Raw genomic sequence first — 15,222 nt, forward strand, 5'->3', positions numbered from 1 at the left:
GTCACACAATTCATATTAACTCGCCTATTTTGGGGTTCAACATTATTACTATAGGGCATGCAATGCGATTAGACAAGAAAAGAATATATATATATATATATATATATATATATATACTATATATATACATATATATATACACACACACATATATATATATATATATACATACATACATATATATACATACATATATATATATATATATACATACATATATATATATACATACATATATATATACATACATACATACATACATACATACATACATACATATACATACATGCATATACATATATATATATATGTATGTATGATGCATATATATATGTTTGATAATCGTGATGTTTTTTCTCGATATAGTATAGGTGAAAATGCTTTAGATAAATCTGCGTTGCATTATTTGTATAAAAAGAAGTAAATAAAAAAAGTAACTGTAACTTTAATTTATCAACATCTTTAGTATCCATTGTCGATTTGATTCTTGCAAAGAAGATTAGTGGAATTAACGAAAGCGACGCTAGTTCTGTCCTATCCTGTTTAACCGGCATGTGAATTTACGTTGTGAAACGTCATAATATCAGTGTTCCTAGCAGTGTCCTATTTAAGATGATTTACCACAACAAAGTAAACAGTCTTTGACAGATAAAACCGAGTGTCACAGACAAAATGATATTTTCGCAATTGTCTTAGACGAAATTAAATCTTGCTTTAAGGTATTCTATCTTCATCTCTCTATTCGTCTCTTGTAAGAGTAAAAATGTACACGTGCATCGACGACTACAGATTTGAGAGCACACTCGGTAACGGAACGTTCGGGTACATACTATTATTATTATTATTCGGAACAAACGTAACTATACGTATACAAATCAAGATTTATACTGCAATTCTAGATAAAATCGTAAAATTTGTAACTTGTTCTCGTAAAACTCGTAAAAACTTATGAGCAGATCTGCAATTTTATGCGGACCGTGTGTCATATGATAATTCGTAAATATCTACGATTTTTTTTGTAAGCTACAACTTTACGATTTTACGATTTACACGTATATTTGCTTAGAATTGCAGTATTAATTTTCTGCTACAATATAAATGTATATTTTTAGAGTCGTATACTTGGTGAGAAGAAAGAAGGACTCAAAACCGTTCGTCATAAAAGAACAAAATCTAGATACGATGAATCATTTGTCCTCTAAGGTATAGAATTGCGCAATACGTTGATTTTCGTTGTCCGGGTACAAGTACATTTTCCATGTACGTTTTGTGGTTCAGATTGTGCTCGAGGAGGTGCAATGTCTGCGCAAGATGCGACATCCAAATATAGTGTCTTATCACGGAGCATGGTTAGCAGGCAATTACAGTTACATACTTATGGAGTACGCAACTCGATGCACACTTAAGGATTTGCTGGAGAAACAAGAGATGCCTCTCAAGGAGAAAGTAACTAACTCCTTTATGCATACAGAGAACTGGATACTTTGGAAAATGAAATACATCGAGAATATCTTTTCACAGGACGCTCTATATCTGTTTTCACAAGTTACCCTAGGAGTACATCATATTCATTTGAAAAAGATCATTCACCGAGACTTGAAACCAGAGAACATCATGCTAACCGGTAGCCGCGGAGATATCGTAAAAATCGGCGACTTCGGTTTCTCAAAGAATTTTCAGGAGTAGGCATCGATATTATAAACTAATTTTTATATATTATAAACCTAAACGATTCTTAAATATCCAATCGAAATTGAAAGAATTAATTTTCCAACTTTTCTCTCTCTATTTCTTTCTCTCTCTTACTTATTCTATTTTTATTTCATCTTCTTTCTTTTCTTTACTAGAGAATACATAACTTGTCGGGCAGGATCTTACTATTATATGGCCCCAGAAATGCTGACTGCACAGCCATACGACTTTAAGTGCGATATATGGAGTATGGGCGTTGTATTGTACGAGATGATTACGAAGAGGCTTCCATTCCCTGCCACCGTAAATAAAATTAATTAATTGTGGAATACGAGTTTTCGATTTATCTTGTGTGCGTTCATAAAAAACGACGTTTCTTGCAAGGTGTAAAAAAACGTTGAAAACGCACGTGTTCTGTAACAATCAAAGTGAATATATTTTTAATGATTATTTTAGAGTCTGGTCGAAATTACGAAGTTAGGATTCGACTATTTGCAGCCTCTACCTGAAAGAACATCGGCGTCAATCGTGAACCTGATATCGAAGATGCTGAGGAAGCAAAGCTCGAATCGACCACGCACTGATCAACTCGTGCTCTGCCCCTTTCTAGTCCCTTATATCGTTCGAGTGTATCTGAATGTCGGGCGAATCATTAATCTCGCCAATCGAGAACCTGTTAATTTTGGACCACACGTTTTCTTAAAATTCCTGAAGCCGTCGAATTGAACGGAACGAAATTGACAAAGTAGACAATTTTAACAATTGAACGAATCGGAATCAAGTATTTCTATTGCGTGAGTCGCACGTTAAATTATTTTAGTAGAATGTTGAAGTAGAAATCTCAAGGCGCTTTTTATTGCATTCGACAATATTGTTGATTTTATAAGAATGATGTCGCATCGAATTGAAGACATATTTTATAACGTATAACGTAAAAACGCGTATAGTATGGAGCCCAAACTCCTTCATCTCAAGCAGTGTATTAACAGTCTAATTCAGTAGGAAATAAAATTAATGATGATCGAGCTTGTGTTACGTTGGCGATTGAAAATCCTATCGTTTCGGAAGCGCAACACGCGGAACCGATTTAGCGCCAATGGAAATGGATAGATTTTATCTCATTATTGCGCGGCATTCTGCATCGATGGAATCTCATTGTTCAACGTGTGTGAGCGCACACGGGAAGCGTAACAACCGGAAACCGAGGCCGGAACCGTACGGAATCGTGCGGATACACTATTTCAATCTGTACCTAATGTCCACGACCCAGGAGAACCGTACAGTTCGCATCTCGTTGGTACAGATATCACGCCGCCGGCCTTGTTATCGTTGTCCACGAACATCTCCACGTGATCGGTATAAAAGAATCGGAAAGTTGAAGACTGTAGTGCAGGAATGTGAGTCCATCATCTGCAAAATCTACCTTAGATTTTAGTGTTGAGTAAAAACGTATTCGCGGCTGAATAATTTCGAACTGTATTTTAACACTTGTTTATTTTATATATATTTGTATATTTTAATACATTTTTACACGTTTAATGCACTTAATTGTTGTTGAACATTAGATTTTGTTCAACATTTTTGATAAAACCTTGCGTTTAAAGTAGATCTTGCGAATTAAACCGATTATCTTACTCTTGCACTCAATCTCTCGGCCTATCGTTTAACATTGCCACAGTCGAATGAATAACGTTAATATTACGTACTATGTTTTGTGTAAGACAGTTTTTTCTTGTATTTTAAGAAGAAAGGATCCCGATATACAAACCACATGTCAAGATCATCATTGACAGATCTCGAGGATCCCGATGAACGACTAGCAGCGAACGACACATGACACACGTACGCGACCAAGTGCAAACCTTGCGAAAAATAGGAGAAGAGAAAGTGGACCCGCGACCGGATATGTGGTGGATTCTGTTGCTGAGTTGCTGGTTGTTCTCTTCGTCGCAGGGCATGACCTGGTACCCGTCGACGACCTTGAATGCAATGCTCGGCGAACAGATAGATCTCGTAGGTGCCGTGAACGCGAGCTACGCGCCCGACTGGAGGAGAAGTTTCGTGAACAACGGAGTTAATGATGCGACGGGCAATGAGGAATCTGCCGATTCAATCGATTCGCGACAACCTCCCGTCAATTCCGTCGATCGCGAACCGTTGGACGAAGTGGAGCGCATCGAGCCCAGGCAGTGGCCAGGTAGGCCGGATATCCTTCCGACCCGCAGCACTGCGCCTTTCACCACGGAAACGTCTCTGTCATCTGGACCTCCATATCCTACCACTCTTGCGCAAAGAAATCCCTCCTCACAAAGGTATTTCGAAAGTAGCAGTTTCATACTTCATCTTCCCAAAATTAATTAGCTAAAACTGTGGTTATATATACAACACGATTACACGCTATTTCGTGTGTTAATATGCGAGATTCCCTACGATTACGGCACCACCGCCGACAGTCACCGTCGATGAAGTCTTTTGCGACTTCGGACCGTCTCCCTCGATGCCGCTCTGCGAGTGGCAAAATGGTAACGCCGCATTGGATTGGATGTCTGGTACCGGGATGGGTACTAACTGGTTGGGTGGGCCGGCAGCTGATGCTACGAGTAGCACTATGGAAGGAGGGTGAGCTTGAATGTCGTGTTTATATATATATATATTTCACTTAATGTTCCAATAGATAAAGGTGATCTTCAACAAAAATAAATGTGGCTAGGTATGCCTTTGTGGAGACGTCGTATGTACCATCAAAGGATCTGAAGTTCAAGAGCTCCGGTGGTCTTCTGCACAGCCCACAGTTAGGCAGCACCGGAGTTTCCGGCACTTGCTTCATGTTCAAGTACACCATGGACGGCCTCAGCATCGCAGGGCTGCGAGTGCTGCTGCACGTCGGCGTGGACGAGTTCTCGTTCAAGAAAGAACAGCCCGGGGAGGAACCCGCAGAAAATGCCACGGTGCCGATACCTTGCGAACCGGTGGAGGTCGCGGAGGAGCGCGTGCTGTGGCACGCACAGTATTATACGCTCGGATTATGGCAACCAGCACAAATACTCTACACGTACCCCAAACTGCACTCGGTATGCCATCGTAATTTGTTTCAGTCATCGAAGATTCGTCTAAGTAAACGATAAGTAATTGTTACACATATCAGGTTGATTCGAAAGTTTTTCCGGATAAACACTAAACAAGTTGAATTGATATTAACGAAGTACTTTTCAAGCAGAAATATGCCGTCAAAATAAAAGTTTGCACTTGGTCGCGTACGTGTGTCATGTGTCGTTCGCTGCTAGTCGTTCATCGGGATCCTCGAGGTCTGTCAATGATGATCTTGACATGTGGTTTGTATGTCGGGATCCTTTCTTCTTAAAATACAAGAAAAAACTGTCTTACACAAAACATAGTAAGTAAAAGATATCCTGTCAAAAGAAAAGTGCCCAGATAACACAAATGTTCAAAATGCGTCTTGGGAATATCATGAAGACGTCTAAATCAAGTAGGATATCTTTCAGATGTCTTTTTCAGATTTCTCTTAGACATTTAAGTTGTATATTCCATAAGATTCCTGTATCAATTTAACGCTTGGGTAAATTAAACAGAAGTCTTGACCATCAGGTGATCATCGAAGGTGTGCCGGTGGACTCCACGGACCCATCGCGTCTGTATCGCGGGTACATCGCCATTGATGACATAGACCTGCAGCCTGGCACGTCGTGCGTTGGATTCTGCAACTTCGCCGGTGGCTTCTGTGACTGGAGTAACGACGCGGAAGATGATTTCGATTGGACCATAGTAAGTGCGCTATTCGAATGACGCCTACGATCGTTTTACGCGGCTCGGATCATGGACATGTACTTGGAGAAACCGTGTTTTCAGAGTCATGGCAGCGACAATCCCACTACTGGCCCGGCAATGGACAGCTCCAGCGATCGCGCCACCGCAGGCGGTTACGCGTACATCGATTCCAGCTTCCCGCGACGACCTGGCGACACGGCGAAGCTGATAAGCTCGAACTTCCCGTCGACCAGCGCAGATGCGCCGATGTGCATGCACTTCTGGTTCCACATGTTCGGATCCGGGATCGGTTACCTCAAGCTCTACCTACGTCACTTTCGCAGCTCGGACAACCAGCTGCAGGAGGTTTGGGGACTATCCGGGAATGCCGGTAACGCTTGGTTCATGTCGCAGGTGACGATCAGCTCGCTCGACGACTTCCAATTAATGTTCGAGGCGTCGGTGGGCAACACCGGCATGGGTGATATCGCCATTGATGATATCTCGTACGGACAAGGTGCCTGTCCCAGTAAGTTCCCGTTGCTTGAACGTTGCTCGAGTTATTCCTGACGATTTCCATTCAATTCTCTCATTCTTTGTTCACATCGACTCGGCAGTCTCGCCGCAAGTAGCCGGCCCGATTCCGCGAGACTGCACCTTCGAAGTTGACGAGTGCGAGTGGATCAACACGCGCGACCCGGACCGCGTCGAGTGGGAGAGAGTGTCCACGCAGGTGTTGGGTCCGAGAAATCAGAGAAAGCCCTACAGCAACGGACACACGGTTAACCGACGCAATGAGTTCTTTCTGGGACTCGCGCGGCTGCGGGGTGGTCCGCGATCGTCCGGAGGCGGCACTGCTCAGCTGGTCAGTCGGGAGATGAAGGGTTCCGAAGAACCGCTATGTGTTACGTTCTGGTACTTTATGTTCGAGCCCTTCATCGACTCCACAGGACCTAGCTTGGGTAAGGAATTCTAAGAAATTGATTTTGTAAAGTTTTTAAACTTTAAAACTAGAAAATTGATCTCTTTTTATTCGTTATTCTAGTTGCACGCAGGATAAATTGATTTCTTTTAAAATGGACATTAATATTTTATAAAAATATGTAAAGTAAATATTATATAAGAATGTTGTTCACGAAATAAGAATAGTGTATTTTTCATCTTTCACAGGCGTCTTGCGATTATACGTACAAACAGTCGGCGACACGTCGACGGAAGCCAAGCCGATATGGCAATTATATAATAACCAAGGTCCTACGTGGAGCTACGCTCAATCTAACATCAACGAGAAGACAGATTTCAACATCGTTTTCGAGGGTACTTGGGGCCCGAATAGAGCGAGTGGTAGCATAGGAATCGACGATATTGCATTTTACACGGGAAACTGTAGTGGTGAGCACATTACGACTTCGTTTATCTTCCAATATTTAAATCTTCGCCTCGTACTTGACTATTATCGATTTTAACGTTAGACATTCCTGCTAAACGTATGATCGATCGATTTTTTCACGCGTATGCATTATCTGGTTGTACGTTTTAATTATATTTAATTTGTATATACTATTGTTATATATGATATAGAACTCTAGAACTATTGTAAAACAAACCGGAACTCTAAAGAAATAGTTAATTTAAATAGTTTTTTTGATTAGGTGCGCTAAGTTCTCGAAGCGCACTTAATCAGTAAAATCAACTATTTCTTTAAAACTATTGTTATATATGATATAGAACTCTAGAACTATTGTAAAACAAACCGGAACTCTAAAGAAATAGTTAATTTAAATAGTTTTTTTGATTAGGTGCGCTAAGTTCTCGAAGCGCACTTAATCAGTAAAATCAACTATTTCTTTAAAACTATTGTTATATATGATATAGAACTCTAGAACTATTGTAAAACAAACCGGAACTCTAAAGAAATAGTTAATTTAAATAGTTTTTTTGATTAGGTGCGCTAAGTTCTCGAAGCGCACTTAATCAGTAAAATCAACTATTTCTTTAAAACTATTGTTATATATGATATAGAACTCTAGAACTATTGTAAAACAAACCGGAACTCTAAAGAAATAGTTAATTTAAATAGTTTTTTTGATTAGGTGCGCTAAGTTCTCGAAGCGCACTTAATCAGTAAAATCAACTATTTCTTTAAAACTATTGTTATATATGATATAGAACTCTAGAACTATTGTAAAACAAACCGGAACTCTAAAGAAATAGTTAATTTAAATAGTTTTTTTGATTAGGTGCGCTAAGTTCTCGAAGCGCACTTAATCAGTAAAATCAACTATTTCTTTAAAACTATTGTTATATATGATATAGAACTCTAGAACTATTGTAAAACAAACCGGAACTCTAAAGAAATAGTTAATTTAAATAGTTTTTTTGATTAGGTGCGCTAAGTTCTCGAAGCGCACTTAATCAGTAAAATCAACTATTTCTTTAAAACTATTGTTATATATGATATAGAACTCTAGAACTATTGTAAAACAAACCGGAACTCTAAAGAAATAGTTAATTTAAATAGTTTTTTTGATTAGGTGCGCTAAGTTCTCGAAGCGCACTTAATCAGTAAAATCAACTATTTCTTTAAAACTATTGTTATATATGATATAGAACTCTAGAACTATTGTAAAACAAACCGGAACTCTAAAGAAATAGTTAATTTAAATAGTTTTTTTGATTAGGTGCGCTAAGTTCTCGAAGCGCACTTAATCAGTAAAATCAACTATTTCTTTAAAACTATTGTTATATATGATATAGAACTCTAGAACTATTGTAAAACAAACCGGAACTCTAAAGAAATAGTTAATTTAAATAGTTTTTTTGATTAGGTGCGCTAAGTTCTCGAAGCGCACTTAATCAGTAAAATCAACTATTTCTTTAAAACTATTGTTATATATGATATAGAACTCTAGAACTATTGTAAAACAAACCGGAACTCTAAAGAAATAGTTAATTTAAATAGTTTTTTTGATTAGGTGCGCTAAGTTCTCGAAGCGCACTTAATCAGTAAAATCAACTATTTCTTTAAAACTATTGTTATATATGATATAGAACTCTAGAACTATTGTAAAACAAACCGGAACTCTAAAGAAATAGTTAATTTAAATAGTTTTTTTGATTAGGTGCGCTAAGTTCTCGAAGCGCACTTAATCAGTAAAATCAACTATTTCTTTAAAACTATTGTTATATATGATATAGAACTCTAGAACTATTGTAAAACAAACCGGAACTCTAAAGAAATAGTTAATTTAAATAGTTTTTTTGATTAGGTGCGCTAAGTTCTCGAAGCGCACTTAATCAGTAAAATCAACTATTTCTTTAAAACTATTGTTATATATGATATAGAACTCTAGAACTATTGTAAAACAAACCGGAACTCTAAAGAAATAGTTAATTTAAATAGTTTTTTTGATTAGGTGCGCTAAGTTCTCGAAGCGCACTTAATCAGTAAAATCAACTATTTCTTTACGACATTTTCACAGTGAAACCACTGAGCGCCGCAGTCCGCGCAGAGGACTGCAGCTTTGAAAAGGGTCTGTGCGGGTGGGAGAACACGACTGTCTCCGATAACGACCGGGCAGTGATGTGGCAACGCGCCTTTCAAACCCACCGACCGGCTCAGCTGTTGGACAGAACGTTCGGCGCGACAGGCGACTTTGTGTTCTTCGATATCTTCACAAACAACAAGCAGTCGACGACGGTACAGCTGCGATCGCCTGTCGTCAGCGCTTCACCCGACGAGGAGTTCGTCTGCTTCACCTTCTGGTTCGCTGCCTTCGGCGTGGAGGAGTCCACTACTCTGCGGGTGATTAAGGCACCTGCTGAAGAAGATGGTAACGAGGAGAGCAACGGCGAGCAAGAGCAGGAGCAAGTGGTATGAGAACATCAAACACAATATTCGATGCATTCCTGAAAATGAGAACTATCCCAATTAGCAATATGCCGGCAAATTGGCAGCGATCAGATGCGATCAGAATACCGTAGCAGATCCATAGCCATCTATGTTCGCATTAAACTTGTGTTCTGTCGGCAGAACTGCTAACATAACTTGATAACTTAATTAACAACAGATTGACGGCAGAAACCGAGCAGAATCTGTAGTATTTTCCATTTAAATGCATTTTAATAGTTACGAAACACATCCTGCTTGATTCCTGCTCGGTCTGTCATCTCATATTGCTAGCTCATATTCCTATTGTATTTCCGTTAGCAAACTGCTGACAAAATTTTTAGCAGGCAGTGCGCAAAATATATTTTTGTAGGTTTGGCTGTCTGGATATGTGATTCGTTTTGCTTTAAACTCTTTACTTCATGTTCTTTGTGCCTTCCTTACAGTTATGGTCACTGACCGCGAAGGGATTGAACAATCCACGACCAGTGTGGATGGCGGCACAAGTGACGATTGAGACGCGCACCTCGTATCGATTGATCCTCGAGGGAAGTGCGAGTAACGGTGGCTTTGCCGTTGACGATATAAAGTTTCAGCCTCTGGCATGTGCAAGTAAGACTGACATAGTCGAAGTCAAAGCAGATGCGAGAAAATAGAAAATAAAAATACGTGTATCTTTTAGTTCGGCCAGGCACCGCCCAACCGGTTGAAAACGAAACATAAGAAAAATACTGGCAGAGATAAGAAGAATACTGATAACGAGATAAAGAAGAAATTCTCCGTTGTATTCTCCGTTGTAGTAATAATATTTTTTTTAAATCGATTAGTAGCTATTATTTATGTGTACAATTATAACAGTAGTGCAAGTAGAACACGCAATAAACCTGGTTCTGCTTAGAATAAATCATGCGATTATTATATAGTTAATCAAACAATTGTATAGCAAAAGTAGGCGCTGCTTTTACAGTAATTTTGATGATATTAATCATGTATTTTATTACGTAATATGAAAATGTATGAACATTTTAGTTACATACATAACGCATACATTTAGCTTCTAATTAACATTTTAAATCCTGTTGCTTTAATAATCAATAAATAAACGTAAAATTAACGTGACAAAATAATGAAGAAATGGTTAAAAAGGAAGGTTGCATGTCACGTTAATTTTACAATTACTTATTGATTGGTAAAATAAGAGGAAAGAACTATTTTTATCGGACTATTTTAAAGGTGTGCTTAATCGATTACTTGGCAGTAATTTTGAACATACATTTTTTCGCTTCTGACGTCACAAATCAACGTCACAAATCATGATGGTCGCGGCGAGAGGCTAGGAGTCTTAATATTCGAAGAATATGGCAGAATAATAGAAATGTCTATTTTTCACTTATATACATTTATTTTCTGTAAAAATAACGATCGTATCAATGATGAAATTAGCAACACGGTCGCGTGAAGTTAGCCCCGTTTAAAACTCGCTCGCTAGGTGCGATTCACAGGCAGCCGCGCTCGTTCGACATGAATCGATCCATCGATAGACGCGCGCGTGTGAACCAATCGTAAGGCGCGACGGATATCGTGCCAGACCGCGTTCCGTTTCACGTTATACGCGCATTTATCTACAGTTCACGTCACGTATACTGTAGGGAATGCGCGCATAATGTGTGAAACGGAACGCAACTCTATGGTCTGTTCTTTTCAGCTGAACTGGTGCAAAGTTAGAGTGAGAAAACATATATTTGTTTCACTTTAACTTATTGCATCAGTTCAGCAGTGCAGCTGAAAAGAACAGATCACTAGTCTCGGCGACCATTTTTGTGAGATCCAGGCAAGTCCAGCTCGCCTCACGGGACGGGACTTCGCGCGACGAACGAGCGTCGATGTAGCTTCCGTTGACTTTGCGCGAGCGACCGAGAACACGAGGAGTGAGCGTTCGCGTTCGTCGATCGCGACTACGTCGAGCGACGTGAGAAACACGCCGATGAAAGTCTGACACTGTCGGTCGGCCAACATGTTGTCGACAATACGCCGCCACGAGATCGCACCGTGCGAGGCACGTTCAGCGGATAACAAGTGATTGACTTGATCGCGCTCGCGCGAAGGAGGAAGAGGAGTGTTCCCGTGGGAGATCCGGGACAGTTCCGCGCAGTTCCGTGCCGGCGAACGTGGTGAAATCGCGCGACAGATACAACATCTGTGCCCCGTCGCCTGTGATTTGCGAAGTCACTCGCATTGCTGCTGCCGCGGCTGCCTCTTACTATGCGGGCGTTTCGCCGACGGGCTCTCACTATCGGCGCGGCCCCGTAACAGTGTATTAATTGATAATTGACGAGGGAAGAAGTTATCGTTTCGCTGCTCTCGGACCGTGCGATCGGGAATAACGGGCGCGACAATGGCTGCGACCTTCGATCAGTACGACAAGTCTAGGTGCGTGTCACATGAAAATACTCGTGTTTTCATTCATCGAGCGATCCGACTTGTCATGTATTTTGTAGCGGGATAATGTCGTTTTGAGATCGCGACTTGTGTCGTGGATGCTTGACTGCCGTCTCGTGTAGATCTTGTGAAATAGTTCATACTTTAGCTGTGTGTATTCTCTTTGAAGCACTGGATAAATCATCTTTTGCCCGTGCGATATGAGTCATAATTTGCTTCAGAGTATCATTTGCAAACAATGTAAAGTAGGAGTAGAAGATCGGCGTAGGTTTTTCTTTGTCATTTTTCTGATATTCTTTGGATGACTTCTGCGTTATTGGAGATTGCTTTTGCAATTATTTATTATAATTAAATATAATTTATACAGTTTTTTATCTCATGTTTTGCTTTTTCGGACAGAGAATCGGTTAAAGCTTAGCTAACTTCAATTTGTATCTGTGACAGCAAACTTTGCTTTATGTGTTTTCCTCTTGTGATTTATTGAGAAAGAAATTAATTTTCTTGGACAGTTTTAATTGCACACATGTCCTTGACAGATTTGCATATTTTTGCATTCTTAAGACACACTGACGTATCTGATTTTCTTTTAGCTGGTACTTCGGTGCTATGTCGCGACAGGATGCTTCTGACTTGTTAATGGGTGAGAAGGAAGGTGGTGTATTTTTGGTGCGGGATAGCACTTCCATACATGGTGACTTTGTGCTGTGTGTAAGGGAAGATAGCAAAGTTAGCCACTATATCATTAACAAGATCCAACAAGGAGACCAAGTTCGGTACCGGATAGGTGATCAGATGTTCCCTGACATTCCTAGCCTTCTGGCCTTTTACAAATTACACTATTTGGATACCACACCACTGATCAGGCCTGCTCTGAAAAAAACGCAAAGGGTAATCGCAAAGTACGACTTTGAAGGCAACGATCCAGATGATCTACCCTTCAGGAAAGGTACGATGAAACTTTTTGAATATTCTTATTTAATAATTTTTTATCTCTTGTATATTTTAGTATATTTTAGTAGATAAAGAGTTAAAATAAGTCAAAGCTTAACTTAAATTGATCCTAACTGTAATATCAAACTATACTTCATGTATTTTTTTCATGTAATTTGTTGATGGGTTGATGGAATTAATTTTTTTTTATAATTTTAATGACTCACTCAGTTATTCCAAGTCATCTCTTAACGCGACGATTGTAACACAGGTGAAATACTCACTGTGGTGTCGAAGGACGAGGAGCAATGGTGGACGGCTAGAAACAGTCTCGGCCAACTTGGCTCGGTACCTGTCCCGTATGTTCAGAAATACGACGAGGACAGCCACATGATAATAGAGAACAATTCACGACCGGAGAGCGGCGGTAGTTCGGGCTCCAACTCAAAGTCGGGGTCGGACACTCAGGTATCGCATCCAGAAGCGACACAGGCGGGCCAGGCGACGACCACGACCGTCACGCGAAGATCGAACATTCAGAGAACGCTACCGGCATTCGCGAAAGTGAAACAGGCGAGGGTGCCGAACGCGTACGACAAGACCGCGTTGAAGTTGGAAGTAGGTGACATAATAAAAGTGACAAAGACTAATATTAACGGTCAGTGGGAGGGCGAGCTGCATGGCAAGGTTGGGCACTTTCCATTCACGCATGTAGAATTCGTAGACAATGAGACCGGCGAGGACAATCAGGAGATTTAACAGAAGTTCTCCAAGTGCGATGCACCGGGCGTGTGACAAAGGGGAGAGAAGAAAGAGGGAGAGAGAGAGAGATAGAGAGACTCCTCCTGTATTATCAATTTAGGTTACTATAATAACACCTATTATATGTACCATCGCGTAGATGTGCTTACATTGAGGTCCGAACAATCACGTTACGTTCGATACTGCCGCCGTCGCTATATACTCTACACGCTGAACAAACCCCAGGATTCTTGTGCAATACGGCGGAACATGGAAGACGCTTAGAGGTTCACATGGTTAGTACTCCCCCCCCCCTCCCGCAGTGTGTTAATGATTTAGTCACGCGTCAATTCACAATGTCTTACGTTACATTTCGCTAATTGCCCAAAGCACGATCATAATTTTTATGAAGTTTTATTAGATATATAGATATGTAAAGTGAAGTTATATATGTTAGTATGATCTTATAATTTTATGGAAAACGGGAAAAAAAATCATGTTTCAGAGATGGAGAAGCAGCAAGCGCAAATGATTTTCTTTTTAACGCAATATTTATATATGCATATATATATATATATATATATATATATATATATATATATATATTCTAGCGGTTTTATAATTTACATTTTTAACAGATCAAGCTGCGCGTGTATTCTCACCTCTTTTCTCTTAGATGTATATTAAAGTAGCGCACTAGTTTAACACTCACGTACACGTAGATCTTTATTGTTTTATCGATGGATTTATTGAACGTTCCGAACTCTAACGGTTGAGCGCACGAAGTTCTCTATTCACGCTCGATTAAGAGCAACCCACCACGGACTTGTTGATTTTATGAAGGATTATATTGTCGACGATAATAAGCGTATAAGTTATATCACGAATTCTCATATTTATGGATATCGCAATGAAGGAAGGCATGCTTCTCTCGTGAGACGTTTTGTTAGTAGGTGTACGTACGGTATGGTACTACGGCTATATTATTCCCGAGATTGGGACAGGTATATTCCGCGCGCTGAATATATAATGTCTTCTAGTCATACAGTGACTATGATGGAAAGCATACTGTGCATTTGTCATTGTTTCGCCGCTGTGTTACTGACGCTTCCGAATATTGAAATGTACGACAAGGAGGAGAGAACGACGAAACAGAGCTAATTTCCGCGCATGCTACGCAGAACGTCTCATGGTACATATAATAGCTGTTAGCCATAGGTTGTGCCACAAATGGAGCAACAATCGTGTGCTAGAAATTTGTATTTATATAGAATGATGGAAAAGTTAATTGTATTTCAAAGAATCGTTCATAGTCGTACAGGACGCTCGTGATCGTCGTCGTCGGGGAACTTTGACTTGGCGGTTAACTCGTGCAAATAAAACTAATTTTCGCTGGAAAACGGATAATCGTTTCCGGTGCGCGTCCGCTGTCAGAATATCCCTCCGATGGCCGACGATACCAGCTTGTATACTGGGGCTATATACAATAAATTCTCGTACAATATATTGTAGTACATACTAAAATACCCCAAATGAGAAAGAAGCAAGCTTGTACCATCTCGATCATATTTACCGTCTCATCGTAATTTCGCGATGCGAATCTCTCCATCGTAAAAAATGATTAATAGTTCAGTCTCACATCACTCGGTTACCTCACTCTAAAATATGTGCATTTGACATTTCCATCATCACGTCATCGTCATCTCAGTCGCATAAGTTCTCCGCAATCTTCCTAAAAAAAAAAAAAAAAAAAAAAAAAAAAAAAA

The 15,222-nt window shown here is 39.9% G+C and overlaps 3 protein-coding genes across 7 annotated transcripts; all 3 read left to right on the forward strand.

Moving 5' to 3' along the window:
- Nucleotides 1-196: 196 nt before the first annotated feature.
- Nucleotides 197-2,717, forward strand: LOC116847925 (serine/threonine-protein kinase nekl-2-like). Of its 3 annotated transcripts, XM_032823517.1 has the most exons (7): nucleotides 197-630; nucleotides 720-822; nucleotides 1,113-1,203; nucleotides 1,279-1,446; nucleotides 1,522-1,682; nucleotides 1,848-1,995; nucleotides 2,149-2,717. In XM_032823517.1, the coding sequence occupies exons 2-7, from the start codon at nucleotides 764-766 to the stop codon at nucleotides 2,416-2,418; spliced, it is 897 nt and encodes a 298-aa protein (XP_032679408.1). In that variant the 5' UTR covers nucleotides 197-630; nucleotides 720-763; the 3' UTR covers nucleotides 2,419-2,717. The 3 variants fall into 3 exon arrangements, with proteins under 3 accessions (XP_032679408.1, XP_032679398.1, XP_032679417.1); XM_032823507.1 differs by having other exon boundaries at nucleotides 197-822; XM_032823526.1 differs by having other exon boundaries at nucleotides 197-822; nucleotides 2,191-2,717.
- A 141-nt stretch (nucleotides 2,718-2,858) lies between these two features.
- LOC116847910 (MAM and LDL-receptor class A domain-containing protein 1-like) lies at nucleotides 2,859-10,393 on the forward strand. Of its 3 annotated transcripts, none has more exons than XM_032823425.1 (11): nucleotides 2,859-3,089; nucleotides 3,437-4,004; nucleotides 4,114-4,311; nucleotides 4,403-4,763; nucleotides 5,299-5,475; nucleotides 5,560-5,986; nucleotides 6,075-6,419; nucleotides 6,628-6,849; nucleotides 8,940-9,331; nucleotides 9,793-9,958; nucleotides 10,029-10,393. In XM_032823425.1, the coding sequence occupies exons 2-11, from the start codon at nucleotides 3,526-3,528 to the stop codon at nucleotides 10,067-10,069; spliced, it is 2,808 nt and encodes a 935-aa protein (XP_032679316.1). In that variant the 5' UTR covers nucleotides 2,859-3,089; nucleotides 3,437-3,525; the 3' UTR covers nucleotides 10,070-10,393. The 3 variants fall into 3 exon arrangements, with proteins under 3 accessions (XP_032679316.1, XP_032679325.1, XP_032679335.1); XM_032823434.1 differs by having other exon boundaries at nucleotides 3,440-4,004; XM_032823444.1 differs by having other exon boundaries at nucleotides 3,486-4,004.
- Nucleotides 10,394-11,108: 715 nt separating this feature from the next.
- On the forward strand, nucleotides 11,109-15,222 carry LOC116847935 (adapter molecule Crk). Its single transcript, XM_032823540.1, has 3 exons — nucleotides 11,109-11,776; nucleotides 12,376-12,731; nucleotides 12,987-15,222. Exons 1-3 carry the CDS (start codon nucleotides 11,742-11,744, stop codon nucleotides 13,472-13,474), a joined length of 879 nt encoding a protein of 292 aa, XP_032679431.1. The 5' UTR covers nucleotides 11,109-11,741; the 3' UTR covers nucleotides 13,475-15,222.

This window comes from Odontomachus brunneus, unplaced genomic scaffold (genome assembly GCF_010583005.1).
Source record: "Odontomachus brunneus isolate Ranch 3 - 2012 unplaced genomic scaffold, Obru_v1 Obru_scaffold_005, whole genome shotgun sequence".
In the NCBI taxonomy this organism is placed as follows: Eukaryota; Metazoa; Arthropoda; class Insecta; order Hymenoptera; family Formicidae; genus Odontomachus; species Odontomachus brunneus.